The sequence below is a fragment of the Bos indicus x Bos taurus genome, chromosome 9 (genome assembly GCF_003369695.1).
Source record: "Bos indicus x Bos taurus breed Angus x Brahman F1 hybrid chromosome 9, Bos_hybrid_MaternalHap_v2.0, whole genome shotgun sequence".
NCBI lineage: Eukaryota > Metazoa > Chordata > Mammalia > Artiodactyla > Bovidae > Bos > Bos indicus x Bos taurus.
In genome coordinates this window covers 41,331,097-41,346,984 of record NC_040084.1, presented here as the reverse complement: position 1 = coordinate 41,346,984, position 15,888 = coordinate 41,331,097, and the positions used below count along the sequence as shown (strand labels likewise).

General features: G+C 39.2%; 1 protein-coding gene across 5 annotated transcripts in view; it reads left to right on the top strand.

The window, feature by feature from the left end:
- Window positions 1-15,888, top strand: part of ARMC2 (armadillo repeat containing 2) — a 123,979-nt gene that overhangs the window by 70,697 nt on the left and 37,394 nt on the right. For all 5 annotated transcript variants that reach the window (XM_027551266.1, XM_027551263.1, XM_027551264.1 and 2 more), the window contains exons 11-12: window positions 3,793-3,938; window positions 10,367-10,466. In XM_027551266.1, coding sequence (XP_027407067.1) covers window positions 3,793-3,938; window positions 10,367-10,466 — 246 coding nt within the window. The remainder of the gene's footprint in view (window positions 1-3,792; window positions 3,939-10,366; window positions 10,467-15,888) is intronic.

Below are 15,888 nucleotides of genomic sequence, written 5' to 3'. Positions count from 1 at the left end.
GATATGGATTTCGCCTAGTAGGCCACTGGAAATCAGAGGAAGTATGAACAGGGAAGGATGGGTTTCCGGATGCTTCCCCTGACAGCAGAGAGAGGCTGTGGGAGGTGAGCTCACCAGGGCAGAGAGGGAAGGAGCCCATTCAGGGGGTGCAGACTTTGGGAAAGAGATGAAGTAGGCTTAAACAGAACCAGCAACCCTGGAGGTGGGAAGAAGAGGTGGAACAGGTGACCAGTCAGGTGTCGAAACGGAAGGGGAGAGAGGAGTTACGAGCCCAGGAAGGAGCTGCTGTCATGGATGAAATGAAAAGGGAATACACTAGGGCCCCTCCAGGAAGTCTGTTTTTCTTTCATCAGTTATTTATTTCTTTGCTCCTTTTTGTTGTTGAGTCACTAAGTCACGTCCAACTCTTTGGAGTGTTGGACCCCATGGGTCCGTGACCCCATGGACTGCAGCATGCTAGGCTTCCCTGTTCTTCACTATCTCCTGAAGTTTGCTCACATTCGTGTCCATTGAGTCAATGATGCCAGTCAACCAGCTCATTCTCTGTCTCCCCGATTTCCTCCTGCCCTCAGTCTTTCCCAGCATCAGGGCCTTTTCTAATGCGTTGTCTCTTTGCATCAGGTGGCCAAAGTATTGGAGCCTCAGCTTCAACAGCAGTCCTTCCAGTGAATATTCAGGGTTGATTTCCTTTAGGATGGACTGGTAGGCTCTCTGATTAATTCTTCTTTCCTTTAGGATGGACTGGTAGGCTCTCTGAATCAATTCTTTGATGCTCATTAATCATCTTAAAATCCATCTCCCTCAGAGATACTGTCTGATTCATCCATGGTTTTCTGGATCCCAACCTTTCTATGTATACCAGTGGTACCTTTGTAGATACTGATCCAGTAATCCATTCCATCAACAAATATTTATTGAGGACCCACTGTGTACTCTTGAGAGTCACTTGGACTGCACGGAGATCAAATTAGTCAATCCTAAAGGAAATCAGTCCTGAATATTCATTGGAAGAACTGATGCTGAAGCTGAAACTCCAATACTTTGGCCACCTGATGCGAAGAACTGATTCATTGGAAAAGACCCTGATGCTCGGAAAGATTGAAGACAGTAGGAGAATGGGACAACAGAGGATGAGATGGTTGGATGGCATCACCAACTCAATAAACGTGAGTTTGAGCAAGCTCCAGGAGTTGGTGACGGACAGGGAAGCCTGCCATGCTGCAGTCCATGGGGTCACAAAGGGGTGGACACGACTGAGCAACTGAACTGAATGACTGTGTACCAGGCACTAGAGTTGGGCCTGAGGGTACAATGGTGAAAAGACAAAATGTGTACCTTCACTGAAGCTTCTAATATAGAGAAATAAAGAAACAGTAAAACACAATATTAAGTAACCTAAAATAAAGTAGTTTGTCATATGTCGTATGAGATGAAGTTTGAGGGGTTGGCCAGAGTCAGGCCATACCAGGCCTTGTAGACCAAAGTCAGGAAATAGAATCGTATGGTAGGAGCAATGGACAAAAAGCCAGTAGGGCTTAGGGCAACAGAAAGCAGAAAGGCTGGGTTCTGGAATATCTCTGAGTTTTGCAACTTAAACAGCGGTGTTGATGGTAGTGTCATGAACTGAGGCATCAGTACTATGTATTTTTCAAGTGCATGGTGTATGTTTCATGTATGTGATTCTAGTAGCATCACAACCAAGAAATATGGAAACATCCCAGGTATCATATCGTGCTCAGCTCCTTGCACTCCACACAATGTGATCCAGGCAGTAGATACTGATTTTAAATCAGGTGATATGTCACATCTTGATTTGGGCCATTTGTAAAAGTTATGTGTTTGGGGCAAAAGAACCTTGAACTGTCTTGACTTTTCCTAGTGAACTGAGGAAAAAGGTTGAAAGGGAGAGGGGAAAAAAACAAAACAAAACTGAATTTGAAACAAGAAAATAAAAGCTCCTAAGAAAGCTCTGGTCCCTGCTGCTGTGGGGAGTGAGAAGATGACAACAGATTGAGGTACCGGATCTGTGAAGCCTCGGGATCCAGGGAAGGGGGTGTTTGTGTGCACAGTGGGTGGGATCAGTGATGCACGGTCTTGCGGCGGCCTCTTCCTGTCTGGTTCCGGCCAGGATTCTCGCGAGCGTCTGTGCTCTTTGATGAAGGAGTGGAGAAGCTTGCGAGACATCCTTTGGGTTGACATAAACCAGCAGTGCTCCAGTGCCTGGGCTGTCTCTGAAGAGGGTAGACAGGATAGAGTCGGGGACAGATGATGGGAATTTTCCATTTTATGGCAGTGATGGCTTGGAATGCCTCGAATGGCTTGTTAACCTTCCTTAGCTTAAGAGACTACATTGGTAGGTCAAGTGGAATGCTAGAATAGTTTGTTTCCCCTGCAGTGTTTTGGATACTGAACCTTTCAGGGAAGAATTTACTGAATCACTGTGTAATTGAATCAACTACAAAAGACTTGCATACATTTGTTTGAAGTATTATGTTTATGTTTTCTGCTTTAGAGAGAACCTGGTTGGTTGGCTATATTTTAAAAAAAATTTTTGTTGCAATTTGTTACAAAAGAAAACTAATCAAACATACATGTCATCTTAAGTGTTAAAGTTCATTTGTTATGGCTATAATGATGCTTTTTATTTACATAATCCTCTACAGTGTACAAAAACAGTGTTACCTTTTTTTCCACCTGTTACACGCAACCTTGACTGGTGAGCCGAGTTTGTAATCCCCTTTTCACAGACAAGGAATGGGGGAGTTGAAGAATGACTGAGTGCCTCAGTCACGTATTTAGGAAGATTTGGGAGATTTGGGACTTGACTATCCATCATTTGAGTCTAAGGCTAGTGATCTCCCTCCTTCTGCATTTTGGATGTGAAGACCCATAACAAAGGCGGGGATGGAACCTGTGATTTTTGAACTCCTGTTAATTAATTGGCACTGGCAATGCCAGCCACACATCTCATCTCATTGAATCCTAACAATGCCAGGGCAACTGTCACCATCCCCACTTTATTGATGAGGAAAATGTGCTCTGAGAGGTTAACTAACTAAGCCTAAACCAATGAAGGGCGGGGCTGGAATTTGACCAGGCCATCCAACTCCCAAGCTGACTCCCTTAACCCGGGGCCTGCCTGTACCATCTCAAGAGGAAAGAACACCTTGCGTATATGTAAAACTATTAGATAACAGCAGCTTTCATTTTATAGATTTTTTAAAATTGTTCTCTTCTCCACTTTCAGACAAGGGTTAAAGTACACAGTTTTTCTGAATGTTTTGTTTTTTACAAAACAAGACAAATTTGCAAGATGTCAGTTCTTGCCTCTAGGAAGAGAAAGAGACTAACATTCTTGAATATCCTTTGGCTGCAGCATTATTATTTGATGGTATTTATAAGAATATGGAACAAGAAGTTTCTGATCTGTGGAACTCAAGTGGCATGTCACAGGGTCAATTAATTACCTTATGACTTTTACAGGTTTTGGTATATTAATTGCTTAACAGGAATATTTCATTAATTACTTATTTTTAAGGCTTAAAATGTATTTTAATAAGTTCATGTTGCATTATTTTACTTTTGAACCAAAGTAGGCTTTCTTTGTATTCATTTCTTGCTCCTTGTGCATAGGCCCAGGTTCTTTGATGGGTGATGCATAAAGGGGCCTTGGTTTAGCTACTGATGTAACAAAAGCTTATGGTGTGGGTTCTCCTGCACTGATCAGTATTGCTGTATTAGTGTTTTCTTTAAAAAAAAAAAAAAAAAGCCACTACATGCTTTTTTCCCTAGATGACTGCTACACTGAGAAACTTGGTTGATTCACCACTAGCAAGAAGTAAGTTGCTGAGCATCAATGCCCTTCCCCAGCTCTGCACAGTGATGGAACAGCACATAGGTGACAAGGATGTCTGTACCAATATTGCCAGAATATTCAGGTAAGGTAGAGGAGGAATACAAAGCAGCCTTACAATAACGCTAATGTTTAGATTCGGGAGTTATCTTTGGTATTTGTGTGTGTAAGTGGCAAAGACTCTGGTTTTTGCTTTTTATGTCACCTAGAAGAAAATGTAGACTTAGTGGCCCACGCTTGAAATAAGTGACTTAAACCTTATTTTATTGACTTCATTTCTTACGTATTTCTAATGTGATTCTAAACTTACTGATTTTAAGTTACTTTAAAGTTGTGACTTGTCCTAGTGTTCTTATAAAAGAAAGAAAACTCTCAGCTTATTGGAGATAAAGAGCTGTATCACAAAATCTGGCAAACCTACTGGTGCACTTGGAAACAGTGCTTAAGGATTCTGACAGAAAAGACGAGCCGTTGCTTAGAAAGTCTGACCTGGCTTAATTTATAATCGCAGGTTATTTTATTGCAGTTGTTTGGCTGAACTTCGGCTCACACGTTCAGTAGTCATGTTTATACTTACTTTGCTGCAGAAGCAATGATAACCTGAATCTAGGCTGCCTCAAAACAAGATGTGACTAAATTTCAGAACTGTCTCTGAATTATGTATTTACATTTCGCCCTTCACTGCTCTTCACCAGTGTTTTGACATAATGATCCTTCTCAAGAGACCTGGGCCTTTCTTGAACTGTAATATTGTAGCTGTTTGACAAATTACAAAATTTCCTGAAGACTGAATTGGTAATTGACCCCAACATGAGGGTGTGAGTCCAGCTTTGATCTTTTAGCACTGTACTTTCCTATCTGGGTCCTTCATTGTGGGTACTTAATTAGTCCCATTTTGAAGCACATAAAATCATAAAGAGTTCATTTCTGTGTATGGCAGCATGTAAAGATCCAATTTAGTTTTTTGTCCCTGTGGACAGTTTCCCCACCACATGTTACTGAACACGCCATCCTTTTCTCATTGCTTTTGAATGCCGACTCAGGAGAATGCAAGCTTCCATATACTTGCTGGTCTGTTTCTGAACACTCTGTCTGACCCATCCTCAGACTAGTAACAAGTTGTTTTTTTAACTGTTATGGGTTTAAGTCTTGCTATAACATATTAATAAGATGAATCCTCCACTTTTCTCCTTTAAAATCCAAATTTTTATTTTCTCTTCCTCATGAACTGGAGAATCAGCTAAAAAGTCCATGAAAGAAACTTTGGATTTTTTTTCATGAAACTATACTCAGTATTTGGGGTAACTGGGACAGAGGTGGGGAGAATTGACATCTTTGTGATATCAAGTCTTCCATCCATAAACAGTTGTGATGTTTCTTCTTTTCATAAAATTTTATAATTTTCTCTTAAAAAATTTTGTCTTTCCGGAGAAAAAATACATCTTTTGTTGGATGTATTCCTTCATGACTCTTGCTGCAATTATAAATGCATCTTTTAAGAAAACAATTCTAATGAGTGTTGCTAGTGTATATGAACAGTATTGATATTTGCTTATTAACCTTGTTATCCAGAACACCTTAATTAACATTAGGTCCAAGAGTCTATAGATTCTCTTGGATTTTCTATGCAAGTAATTTGCAAACAAGTATAGTTTGTTCCCCACTGCCCATTATTACAACTCTGTTCCTGTCCTCACCTATTTCTTGGGTGCATTGCTTGAAAGTGAAAGTCACTTGGTTGTGTCCGACTCTTTGCAACCCCATGGACTATACAGTCCATGGAATTCTCCAGGCCAGAATACTGAAGTGGGTAGCCTTTCCCTTCTCCGGGGGATCTTCCCAGCCCAGGATCCAACCCAGATCTCCCACATTGCAGACAGATTCTTTACCAGCTGAATCACAAGGGAAGCCCAAGAATACTGGAGTGGGTAGCCCATCCCTTCTCCAGCGGATTTCCCGACCCAGGAATCAAACCCATGTCTCCTGCATTGCAGTCAGATTCTGGAGCAGCTGAGCTACCAGGGATATATATATATATATATATATATGCATATACATATATTCTTTTTTTCCCCCATTGTTACAGCTCTGCCCCTGTCCTCACCTGTTCCTTGGGTACATTGCTTAGGATGTCCGATATAAAGTTGTGAGAGTATTAGGCTGGCTGACTTTCTCCTGACTTTAAGGGAAATGTTTTTGTAGTTTTGCCAGTTTAAATTGTGGTTTTTGTAGATACCCCTTAACAGTTAAGGAACAATTTTCTCCCTTTAATGGATTTTAAATTTCCTTGAATTCTTGAATATGTTTTGATTATATGGATTTTCTTTGTTTAATTCTTTAATGTAGTAGATTACATTAACAGGTTTTCTCATGTTAAACCATTATATATTGCTAGGTTTGCTCAGCTTATATTTTGTTAAGGATTTTTCATTTATGGTTATGAGTTAGATTGACCTATACATTTCCTTTCTTGTACTGTCCTTGTCTGGTTTTAATGTCCAGTTTATATCAGCCTCATAAAATTAACTGGGATATATTCCAACATTTTCTCTCTTTTAGAAGAATTTCTGAAAGTTAAACTTATCTGCTTCTTGAAAAGTCTGTAGAATCTGCTTGAAAAGCTGTTTTATCCTGTTGTGTGTATATGTGTGTGTGTGCATGCATGTGTGAATATCATTGACAACTGATTCACTTTCTTTAATGGTCTAGTCATATCCTATTTACACTTGGTTCAGTTTCTTTTTTTCTTTTTTTTCAGTTCTACCAGTTTATTGCTGCCAACCCATCATCCTCCACCCTCATGCACACATGCTCGGTCATGTAACCCCATGGACTGCAGCCTGCCAGGCTCCTCTGTCCATGGACTTTTCCAGGCAAGAATACTGGAGTGGGTTGCCATTTCCTTCTCCTTGGTTCAGTTTCTAAAAGTTATATTTTTATAAGGATTCATTCATTTAAGTTTCAAACTATATAAGGGCATTCCAAATATTCTGTTATGCTTTTATTTTTAACACCAAAAACACTTTGTATTGGGATATAGCTGATTAACAATGTTGTGATAGTTTCAGGTGAACAGGGAAGAGTCTCGGCCACACATATACATGTATCCCTTCTCCCTCAAACCCCTCTCTCATCCAGGCTGCTACTTAACATTGAGCAGAGTTCCATGTGCTATACAATAGGTTTTCGTTGGTTTAAATATAGCAGTGTATACATGTCTTGCCCAAAGTCCTTAACTATCCCTTCTATCCCCGCCCCAGCATCCATGAGTTTTCCACGTCTGTGAATCTCTTTCTGTTGTGTAAGTTCACTTGTATTGTTTCTTTTTAGAGTCAATATATGCTGCTGCTGCTTAATCACTGCAGTCGTGTCTGACTCTGCGACCCTGTGGACTGCAACGTGCCAGGCTCCTCTGTCCATGGGATTCTCTAGGCAAGAACACTGGAGCGGGTTGCCATGCCCTTCTCCAGGGGATCTTCCCAACCCATGGATTGAACCCAGGTCTCCTGCATTGCAGGCAGATTCTTTACCGCTGAGCCACCAGGGAGCCCTCCATGTTGCTGCCAGTGGCCTTACTTCATTTTTTTTAATGGCTGAGTAATATTCCAGTGTGTGTGTGTGTGTGTGTGCACCCGCCACACCTTCTTTATCCATTCCTCTGTTGATGGACATTTTGGTTGTTTGCATGTCTTGTAAACAATGTGCTGCCTTGAACACTGGGGTACATGTATCTTTCTGGGCCATGTCTTTCTCTGGACATATGCCCAGGAGTGGGACTGCAGGATCATACAGTAGCTCTATTTTTCGTTTCTTCAGGAACCTCCATACTGCTCTCCATAGTCGATGCACCAATTTACATTCCTACCAACGGTGCAGAAGGGTTCCCTTCTCTCCACACCCTCTCCAACATTTGTTGTTTGTGGATTTTTTATGATAACCAGTCTGACCAGTGTGAGGTGATGTCTCACTGTAGTTTTGATTTGCATTTCTCTGGAAACTAGCAGTTTTGAACATCGTTTCATGTGCCTGTTTGCCATCCGTATGTCCCCTTTAGAGAAATGTCTGTTCAGATCTTCTGCCCATTTTTTGAGTGGGCTGTTTGTTTTGATGATATTAAGTGTCATAAGCTGTAAATTTTGGAGACTAATCCCTTATCAGTCACATCATTTGCAAATATTTTCTCCCAATCTGTGGGTTGTCTTTTTGTTTTGTTTATTGTTTCCTTTGCTATGCAAAAGCTTTTGAATTTAAGTAGGTCCCATTTGTTTATTTTTGCTTTTATTTCCATTATTCTGGGAGCTGGATTAAAAAAGATGATGCTGTGATTTATGTCAGAGAGTGTTCTGCCTATGTTTTCCTCTAAGTTTTATAGTGTCCGTTCTGAAATTTAGATCTTTAATCCATTATTTTTGTGTATGGAGTTAAGGAATGATCTAATTTCATTTTTTTACATGTGGCTTGTCTATGTATGCCCAATCTCGTCTGTTATTCTTTTAATCTCTGTTGCCTCTCTAATTATACCCCTTTTATTTATATTATTTATTTAAGAAATATTATGCAGTGCCTACTATGTGCCAGGCAGTGTTCTAAGCACTTTCTAAATACTAATTCATTTATTCCTTATAACGGCTTTAAGAGGTAGGTACTTATTATTATCTTCATTTTACCTATGAGGAGGCTAGGCATAGAGAAGTTTGGTAGTTTTCCCAGAGTTGCACAGCTGTGATTTAAACTAGATAGTCTGGCTCTAGAATGTACATGGTTAACTTCTATGTCACACTGTCTCTTCATTTTGATGTTGATTTTCATTCCTTATTTTGAAGATTTATGATATTTCTCTTTTTCTCTTCATCAGTCTTACCAAAGGTTGGCCAATTTATCAGTTTTTGCAAAGAACCAGTAGATTTATCAAACCACTCTATTATAAGTTTCTTTCCTCTTGTATTCCTCATTCTTAGCCTTAGTAATTCTTCTATTCTTTTTGCATATATTATATTTTCTTCTGGACTTACCTGGTGATTGAGATGCTAAAAAATCTGCCTACAGTGGGGGAGACCTGGGTTTGATCCCTGGGTTGGGAAGGTCCCCTGGAGGAGGGCATGGCAACCCACTCCAGTATTCTGGCCTGGAGAATCCTCATGGACAGAAGAGCCTGGTGGCCTCCAGTGCATGGGGTCACAAAGAGTCGGACACAACTGAGTGACTAAACACAGCACATATTTCCTTCTATGTTGGTTAGAAATCCCTTTGCTGTCAGCTTTCTTAAGGTTGTGAATTTTCCTCTACTGCTGCAGCCGCATCTAAATTTTGATCTGTAGTATTTTTTGTTATTATTCAGATACGTGGTTTTTTATTTTCTTATTTCTTTGACCTATAAGTTATGTGTTTTTAAATTTCCAAAAGTATGTCTTTAAAATGTGATCTAAAACATTGGTAATTTACTGAGACTTGTTAATGGCCAGGCACATGATCAAGTTTTTAAAATATTAGTGATGTTTTTTCTATTAATCTGTCACTTAATGAGAGGTTTATGAACATCTATTAATTTGATATAGGTTTGTGAGTTCCACCTTGTGGGTTATGTTAGTTTGTTTGCTTACTTTGGAAAATTTGAAGCCATTTTCAAGGTTTTTTGCCTTAAGGTCTATTTTGCCTGATATTAATATACTTGATATTATTATGCTGCTGCTAAGTCGCTTCAGTCGTGTCCTACTCTGTGCCACCCCATAGACAGCGGCCCACCAGGCTCCCCCGTCCCTGGGATTCTCCAGGCAAGAACACTGGAGTGGGTTGCCATTTCCTTCTCCAATGCGTGAAAGTGAAGTCGCTCAGTCGTGTCTGACTCTTAGCGACCCCATGGACTGCAGCCTACCAGGCTCCTCCATCCATGGGATTTTCTAGGCAAGAGTACTGGAGTGGGGTGCCATTGCCTTCTCTGTGAAATTAATATACCTAGCATATTTGAGCAGTTTAACATTTGCTTGTGCTGAAGTTCCAGGAGATTGACTCTACCAGATTGAAATTTACCAGATATTGTGTAAATTTCTTATCTTGTGTTTTCTGAACCACAAGCTCAGTTGGTAAAAAAGCTGCCTGCAATGCAGGAGACCTGGATTCAATTCTTGTGTTGGGAAGATCCCTGGAGGAGAGCATGGCAACCCACTCCAGTATTCTTGCCTGGAGAATTCCATGGACAGAGGAGTCTGGCAGGATACAGTCCATGGGGTCGCAAGAGTCGGACGCGACTCAGTGACTAAACCACCACCACCTGCGTTAGAGGTTTCAGCTTTCTCTTTTTCAAAGAACTTGAAATTTTCCTTGCTCCCACCCTGTGCTCCTGGAATCTAGAGCAGGTGACCAGCTCCCTGAGGCATCTTTGGGCCAGTGTATAGAGTATTTCCAGACTGCTTTTCATGCACAGGACAATGCTTTGAAGGTCTGCATTTAAAGCGGACTTGAGTTTTATTGAAAAACAAAGCTGACTTTTATTTTTTCCATTTGACATTTCTACAGCAAACTTACTTCTTACCATGACTGCTGTGTAGCCTTGGCCAGCTATTCCAGATGTTATGCCTTGTTTTTGAATCTGATAAACAAATACCAGAAGAAGCAGGTCAGTTCTTTATACGTTTAACTCTTCAGTGTGTCTTTGCATTGGTGTATTTGTGTAATAAGGCCACGTTGAATGATTTTGTGTTTTGAATGCGTAATTTTCTCTTAGAAGCTTCCATTAGATATGTAACGAGCTGCCCCCAGGAGGCAGAGAGTTCCATGGAGGAAGTGGGGAGGAAGTAATTTGAGGCAGAAATGGCCTCAGAAGGATGTGCGTGCAGTATAAGGATTCACGATGTTGGGTGAAGGGTGGGTGCTGTTCTCCTAGTGCTCTGTGGACGCCTCCTACAGGAGGCACCTTTGAGTGGGGTGGGGTTACACTGGTTATTTCCAGGCCCCAACCCAGGCCTACTGAGCCAGGTGGGTGCAGATGTGCCCAGCCACCTGCACTTTAACAAGAACTGCAGGGACTTCTAATGCAAACTAAAGTTTGGGATCCCCTACACTGGGTATACTCTGAAGATTCTGCTAGCCCTGAAATTTTCAAATTTTTTGACACTGTTGTATTTAGAAGATGACATTTCGAGGTTAAGTATTTAAAGGAAATAATTTGGTTTTAATGAGTTGGACAAAAATGTAACAACTATTTTAAAAAAAGGAAGAATTCACAAATGACTTTCCCTTAATAAAATTGTAATACTTAATACAAACATTAATTTTTATGATATTATCAGTTTTGAATAGTCATTAAATGCAGGCTAGTTTTATTTGCTTTATAAATGATTAAAGTGACATCAACTCTTTAGTGAGGATGGTTTATACATGAAAATAGGTATTAATTTCCAGTATGGTAAATTTTCAAAATTACATAGTAGGTCTCACCAGTTTAAAATCAAATTATATATATTCTAAAATGGTTTTAATATAAAGCTTTGTGTATGTTTATATTAACCATATCAAAACCACCTCAAAATATAATTCCTGTTTGCCACAAATAGCGCTAAACTTATTCTTACCTAGCCAAGTACTTCTGCTGAGAATGACTAAATTTGTTATGTTTTACACTGTTATCAGCTATTTATTAAAAGGTTGCTAGTCTCATTTTGGTTATATTGATAAAGAGAAATTTCTGTGTTCATATTACATCATTATGTATTATGTGCTCAGTTGCTCAATCATGTCTGAGTCTTTGCGGCAGGACTGTAGCCTACCAGGCTTCTCTGGCCATGAAATTTTCCAGGCAAGAGTACTGGAGCAGGTTGCCATTTCCTTTTCCAGGGGATCTTCCCGACCCAGGGATTGAACCTGGGTCTCCTGCACTGGCAGGCAGATTCTTTACCACTAGCACCACCTGTAAGTTTTAAAGATGATAAACTTTGCTGAAAGTGTTAATGTCTCTATTTCACTTTAAAAAATTTACAGATATGCACTTGGGTTCCTGATTCTGAGTATTTGGACTACAAATGCTTTCCCCTGTGTATTTTGTATTTTCTCTAAATTACATACTTTGAAAGATTTCATGGCATAGGAATTTGCTGTGTCAGCTGAAGAATGAATTTGATTACCTTACAGTATTCACAGTGCTGTTAATTTAAGTATCCATTAGGCATTTACTGATTTAGATTTTGGTAAAATATACTATCAGAACTGTAATCTTTAGACAAGTGAATTAACCCCCTAAGAGCTTGGATACTCCTAGTTCTGGTTTTCTTTTTAAGGAAAAAATGAAAAGGGTAGAAAAGATAGTTTGCTGTAACATTAAAAGAAACTTTTCAATATTATACTTATAAATGGATTTAATTATGGATTTTATTTTGTAATTTTGTTTTATGGGATTACTTTATGGGTTTTAATTTTAATTTACCATCATAGTTTCTTTTTTACTTTGGTGTTTTGATCATGGATGACTTAGATTGGACAGTAACTGGAGAAGATGTTTTCAAATGTGGATTTAAAGAAAACATTTCTGTTTAACAGTTTGATTTCAAGTTATGTCATAACCGGTAATTTTTTTTGAAAAAGAAGAAAACCCATCAGTTCAGTACTGACAAATAGCCCTATTTGTTACAGTATTACTGGTACATAACTGTTTGTTTCTCTAATTGTAATTTAGATGATGGTTGTGTTTAATAGAAAGTAGAAAGTTCTGGCATCTGTTTGTTAATAATGAGATACTTGAGATGTGAGTATAGTTAAGGGTATGCTTTTTCTGGTTCAAGGGACTAAATGTCTTAAAGTTTAATTGGCATAAAATTTAACCACACTTCTTACTGAATTGCTTTTCACTTTGGACTGGTAGTTATCTATAAAGCAAAATTGGTATTTAAAGGCCATATTTTTCTCTATTGATTTACGTTATAATTTTGTATTCCTGCTAAAATTATTTTGGTCCAAAAATGAATAAAGAGCATCTTGCAAAGTAAGTACAGTAACATGTTGTTTTTAGAACCACCAAGGAAATGTGCGATTTATCCCCTTAATCACCAAAGTTATTACCTTTTTAAACTTTCAAAAAATTTTTTATTTATTTACTTTAGACCGGGCAGGGTCTTCACTGCTGCTCGCATTTTATGCTACTTGTGCCGAGCAGGGGCACTCTCCAGATGCAACACACGGGCTTCTCTTGTTGCCGAGTGCGGGCCCTAGGACGCACAGGTCAATAGTTGCAGCATGTGGGCTCAGCAGGCGCAGCTTCCAGGCTCTAGCACAGGCTCAATAGTTGTGGCACATCCATGGCATGTGGGATCTTCCCAGATCAGGGATGGAACTTGTGTCCCCTGCATTGGCAGGCAGATTCTACCACTGAGCCACCAGGGAAGCCCTCACCAAAATTATTTTAGTCATTGTGGTAAAAATCATATTCAACTATATTACATATTTCCTTGCTCTCTTAGAAGATATTAAAAATAATTTCCTCTTATCAATGCCAAAGGTCAATATTACAAGCAGTAATTATTACTCTAGAGGTTGTTTGTCCTACTTTGGGGGCATGAGTCTGTTGATAGACTTCTTTAAATGCCTGTGTCATCTTTGTGTAGATTTCTCTCTCCCTTTCCATTGTTATTAACTTTGCTTTGGTAATCATTACCTGTCTTTTGCAATGATTTGTAATTAGTAGGGCAACCTCATAACCAACCTTAAAAGTAACACCTAAAGAGTCTAAACACTGACTTTGAATAGGTTCTGAGTGAGAAGAGCCTGAGGGACTTTTGATGAAATTTCTCTCAGCTGTTCTTATCTTCAAAAGCCAATTCATATTCAAGGTGTGGCTCTGTGTTCCTTTCTCTATGAAGCCTTCTAAGACCAGCCAATTTTTTCCTCATTAGTGCATCATTTAATTTTTATTTTTTAAAGGTTTGTAGCAACTTAGCAGTAGCAGCAGCAGCAGCAGCAGCAGCTCTATTTGTAATAGTCAAAAACTAGAAAGAACCAAATGTCCTTCTCTGGATAAATGGCTAAGCAAACTGTGGAATATCTATGCCATGGAATACTATTCAGCATTAAAAAAGGACTGAGCTATTTATATATACTATATCCTGGATAAATCTCCAACTATACTGAATGAAAAGAGCCAGTCCCCAAATGTTACATACTGCATGCATGATTTTAAACCCTTTAATGTAGCTAGTGCACCCAGTTAATACAGTCAGAGCTGAGGACCCAAGCAGTATGTTTCTGACCCTAACTATTTCACTATTATTAAGAAAAATCATCCAAAACTTAGAGCTAGAGTGCGGGGTAGGAGCCCGTATATTCTGACAAAGTCATACTGGGGCACTGTTTAACCAACAGGGCTTAATTCCCAAGGAGAATATATCTTTGTTTAAACTTGCTGTTTACTATTTGATTAGAACCCAGACACTATAAAGTTACACATTAATTTGTACATTTTTTCCTCTGGTAGACAAGATAACCTCAAAGTTATGGTTTGTTACCTTAGGGCCATTAGCCAGGTATGATTCTAACTAGTAGTCTTCCTCTAACATTCTTTTTAAAGCTTGTAAACACCCAGTTCTTGTTTTTGGAGCCCACTTTATCATTGTATTGGCTTCCTTCATTAATGAGATAAATAATTCTTTTAATGTGTTCATTTTATATTTCTGTGAGAGCCAGGTTAACTTTTTATAAATTATACTTTGACTTTGTATTGTCTTTTACTTATGCAAAAGAAGGAAATATTACAGTTTTGAATCATCTTTGATATTTTCTAGTAAGGAAAAATATATATATTTTACATTTTCCTCAAAACCAGAATGCTTTAGAAGAGCAGGGAAATTGTTCAGGCTACAAGGAAATAGTTATGTGTCCCAACCACTTCCTAAAATCGTTAACCAAAGGCTTTTAGAGATCTTTGTAAATATTTCTTTCGTGATTCTCTAAGTAGTTATCATTTGTGTAGCTGCCTTATGCACTATTGGGATTTCCTAAGGACACAGGCTTTGTCTTTATAAACCTGAGATGATTCTTGGCATAACAGACTCATGATAAGTGCTGAAAGAATGAATTTTGTGTATGTGAAATGCTTTGGAATCTGTAAAGTGTTATACAATATATTTTTTTTTCTAGTCCTCTAGTACTTCTTCCTTAAATATTACTTTCCTCTTCCTACTTTGGAGGAGGAAATAATAATTTTCCCCACATTTTTCTTGTTGATGGGCTGCCATACACAGCAGCAAAACAGAAATGCTGGATCTTAAATTACTTCAGACCAGCACAGCATCTTAGGTTCCTGTTCCCTTTGGCCCAGGTGACTAGTTGGATAAGATTTGTTTTCCTCTTTCCCAAGAGATAGAAGTGATTTCCAGAAACAGAAACCGCACACCACATCCTGATGTGAGTGTTTTAATCTTTGGTGGCTCAGATTTTGCTCCACCTGAGCTTTACTTGGACATTGAGACTTTTGAACTGATCTTTGAAATGTACCCCAGTCGTCCAGCAACTTTTAAACTGGAATTATTACTTCCTAGAACTATTTTTGTTTCAGTTCTAGGAAATGTTTCTCCAAGGCCAGCTTGGATTATAGACACATGCACACTTTGGACCCGTTATAGTCTCTTCGTGTACAGAGCTGTCACCCAGGGACTCAGCAATCAGTCTGCAGCCCTTATCTTTGTCCTGAGAGGTTAGCATTGCCTTTGTCTTAAAAGTTGGAAGGCTACGTTGATAATTGGCAGAGATTTCATTTTTCTGGGACTTATTTTTAAATTTAATCACGTTATGACTTAGTGTATTTTTGGAGAACATAGAAACAAAAATCTCAAAAAAAGAAAGAAGGAAAGAAAGAAAACCCCTCTCTAGTGACAAATGAACTGTCACCTGCACACACCTCTTTGAGTGTTTTTTGATCACTCAGGAGAGGAGCTTAGCAGGAAACTGTGGCCAGCCGCTTCCCCCGTCCACCAGGGGGAGATGCTGCTTGGAACCAGGTAGCACCAAAGCTGATGGCTGCTGGGAGAAGTGGAATCTTTCCTCCCCCATCTGGT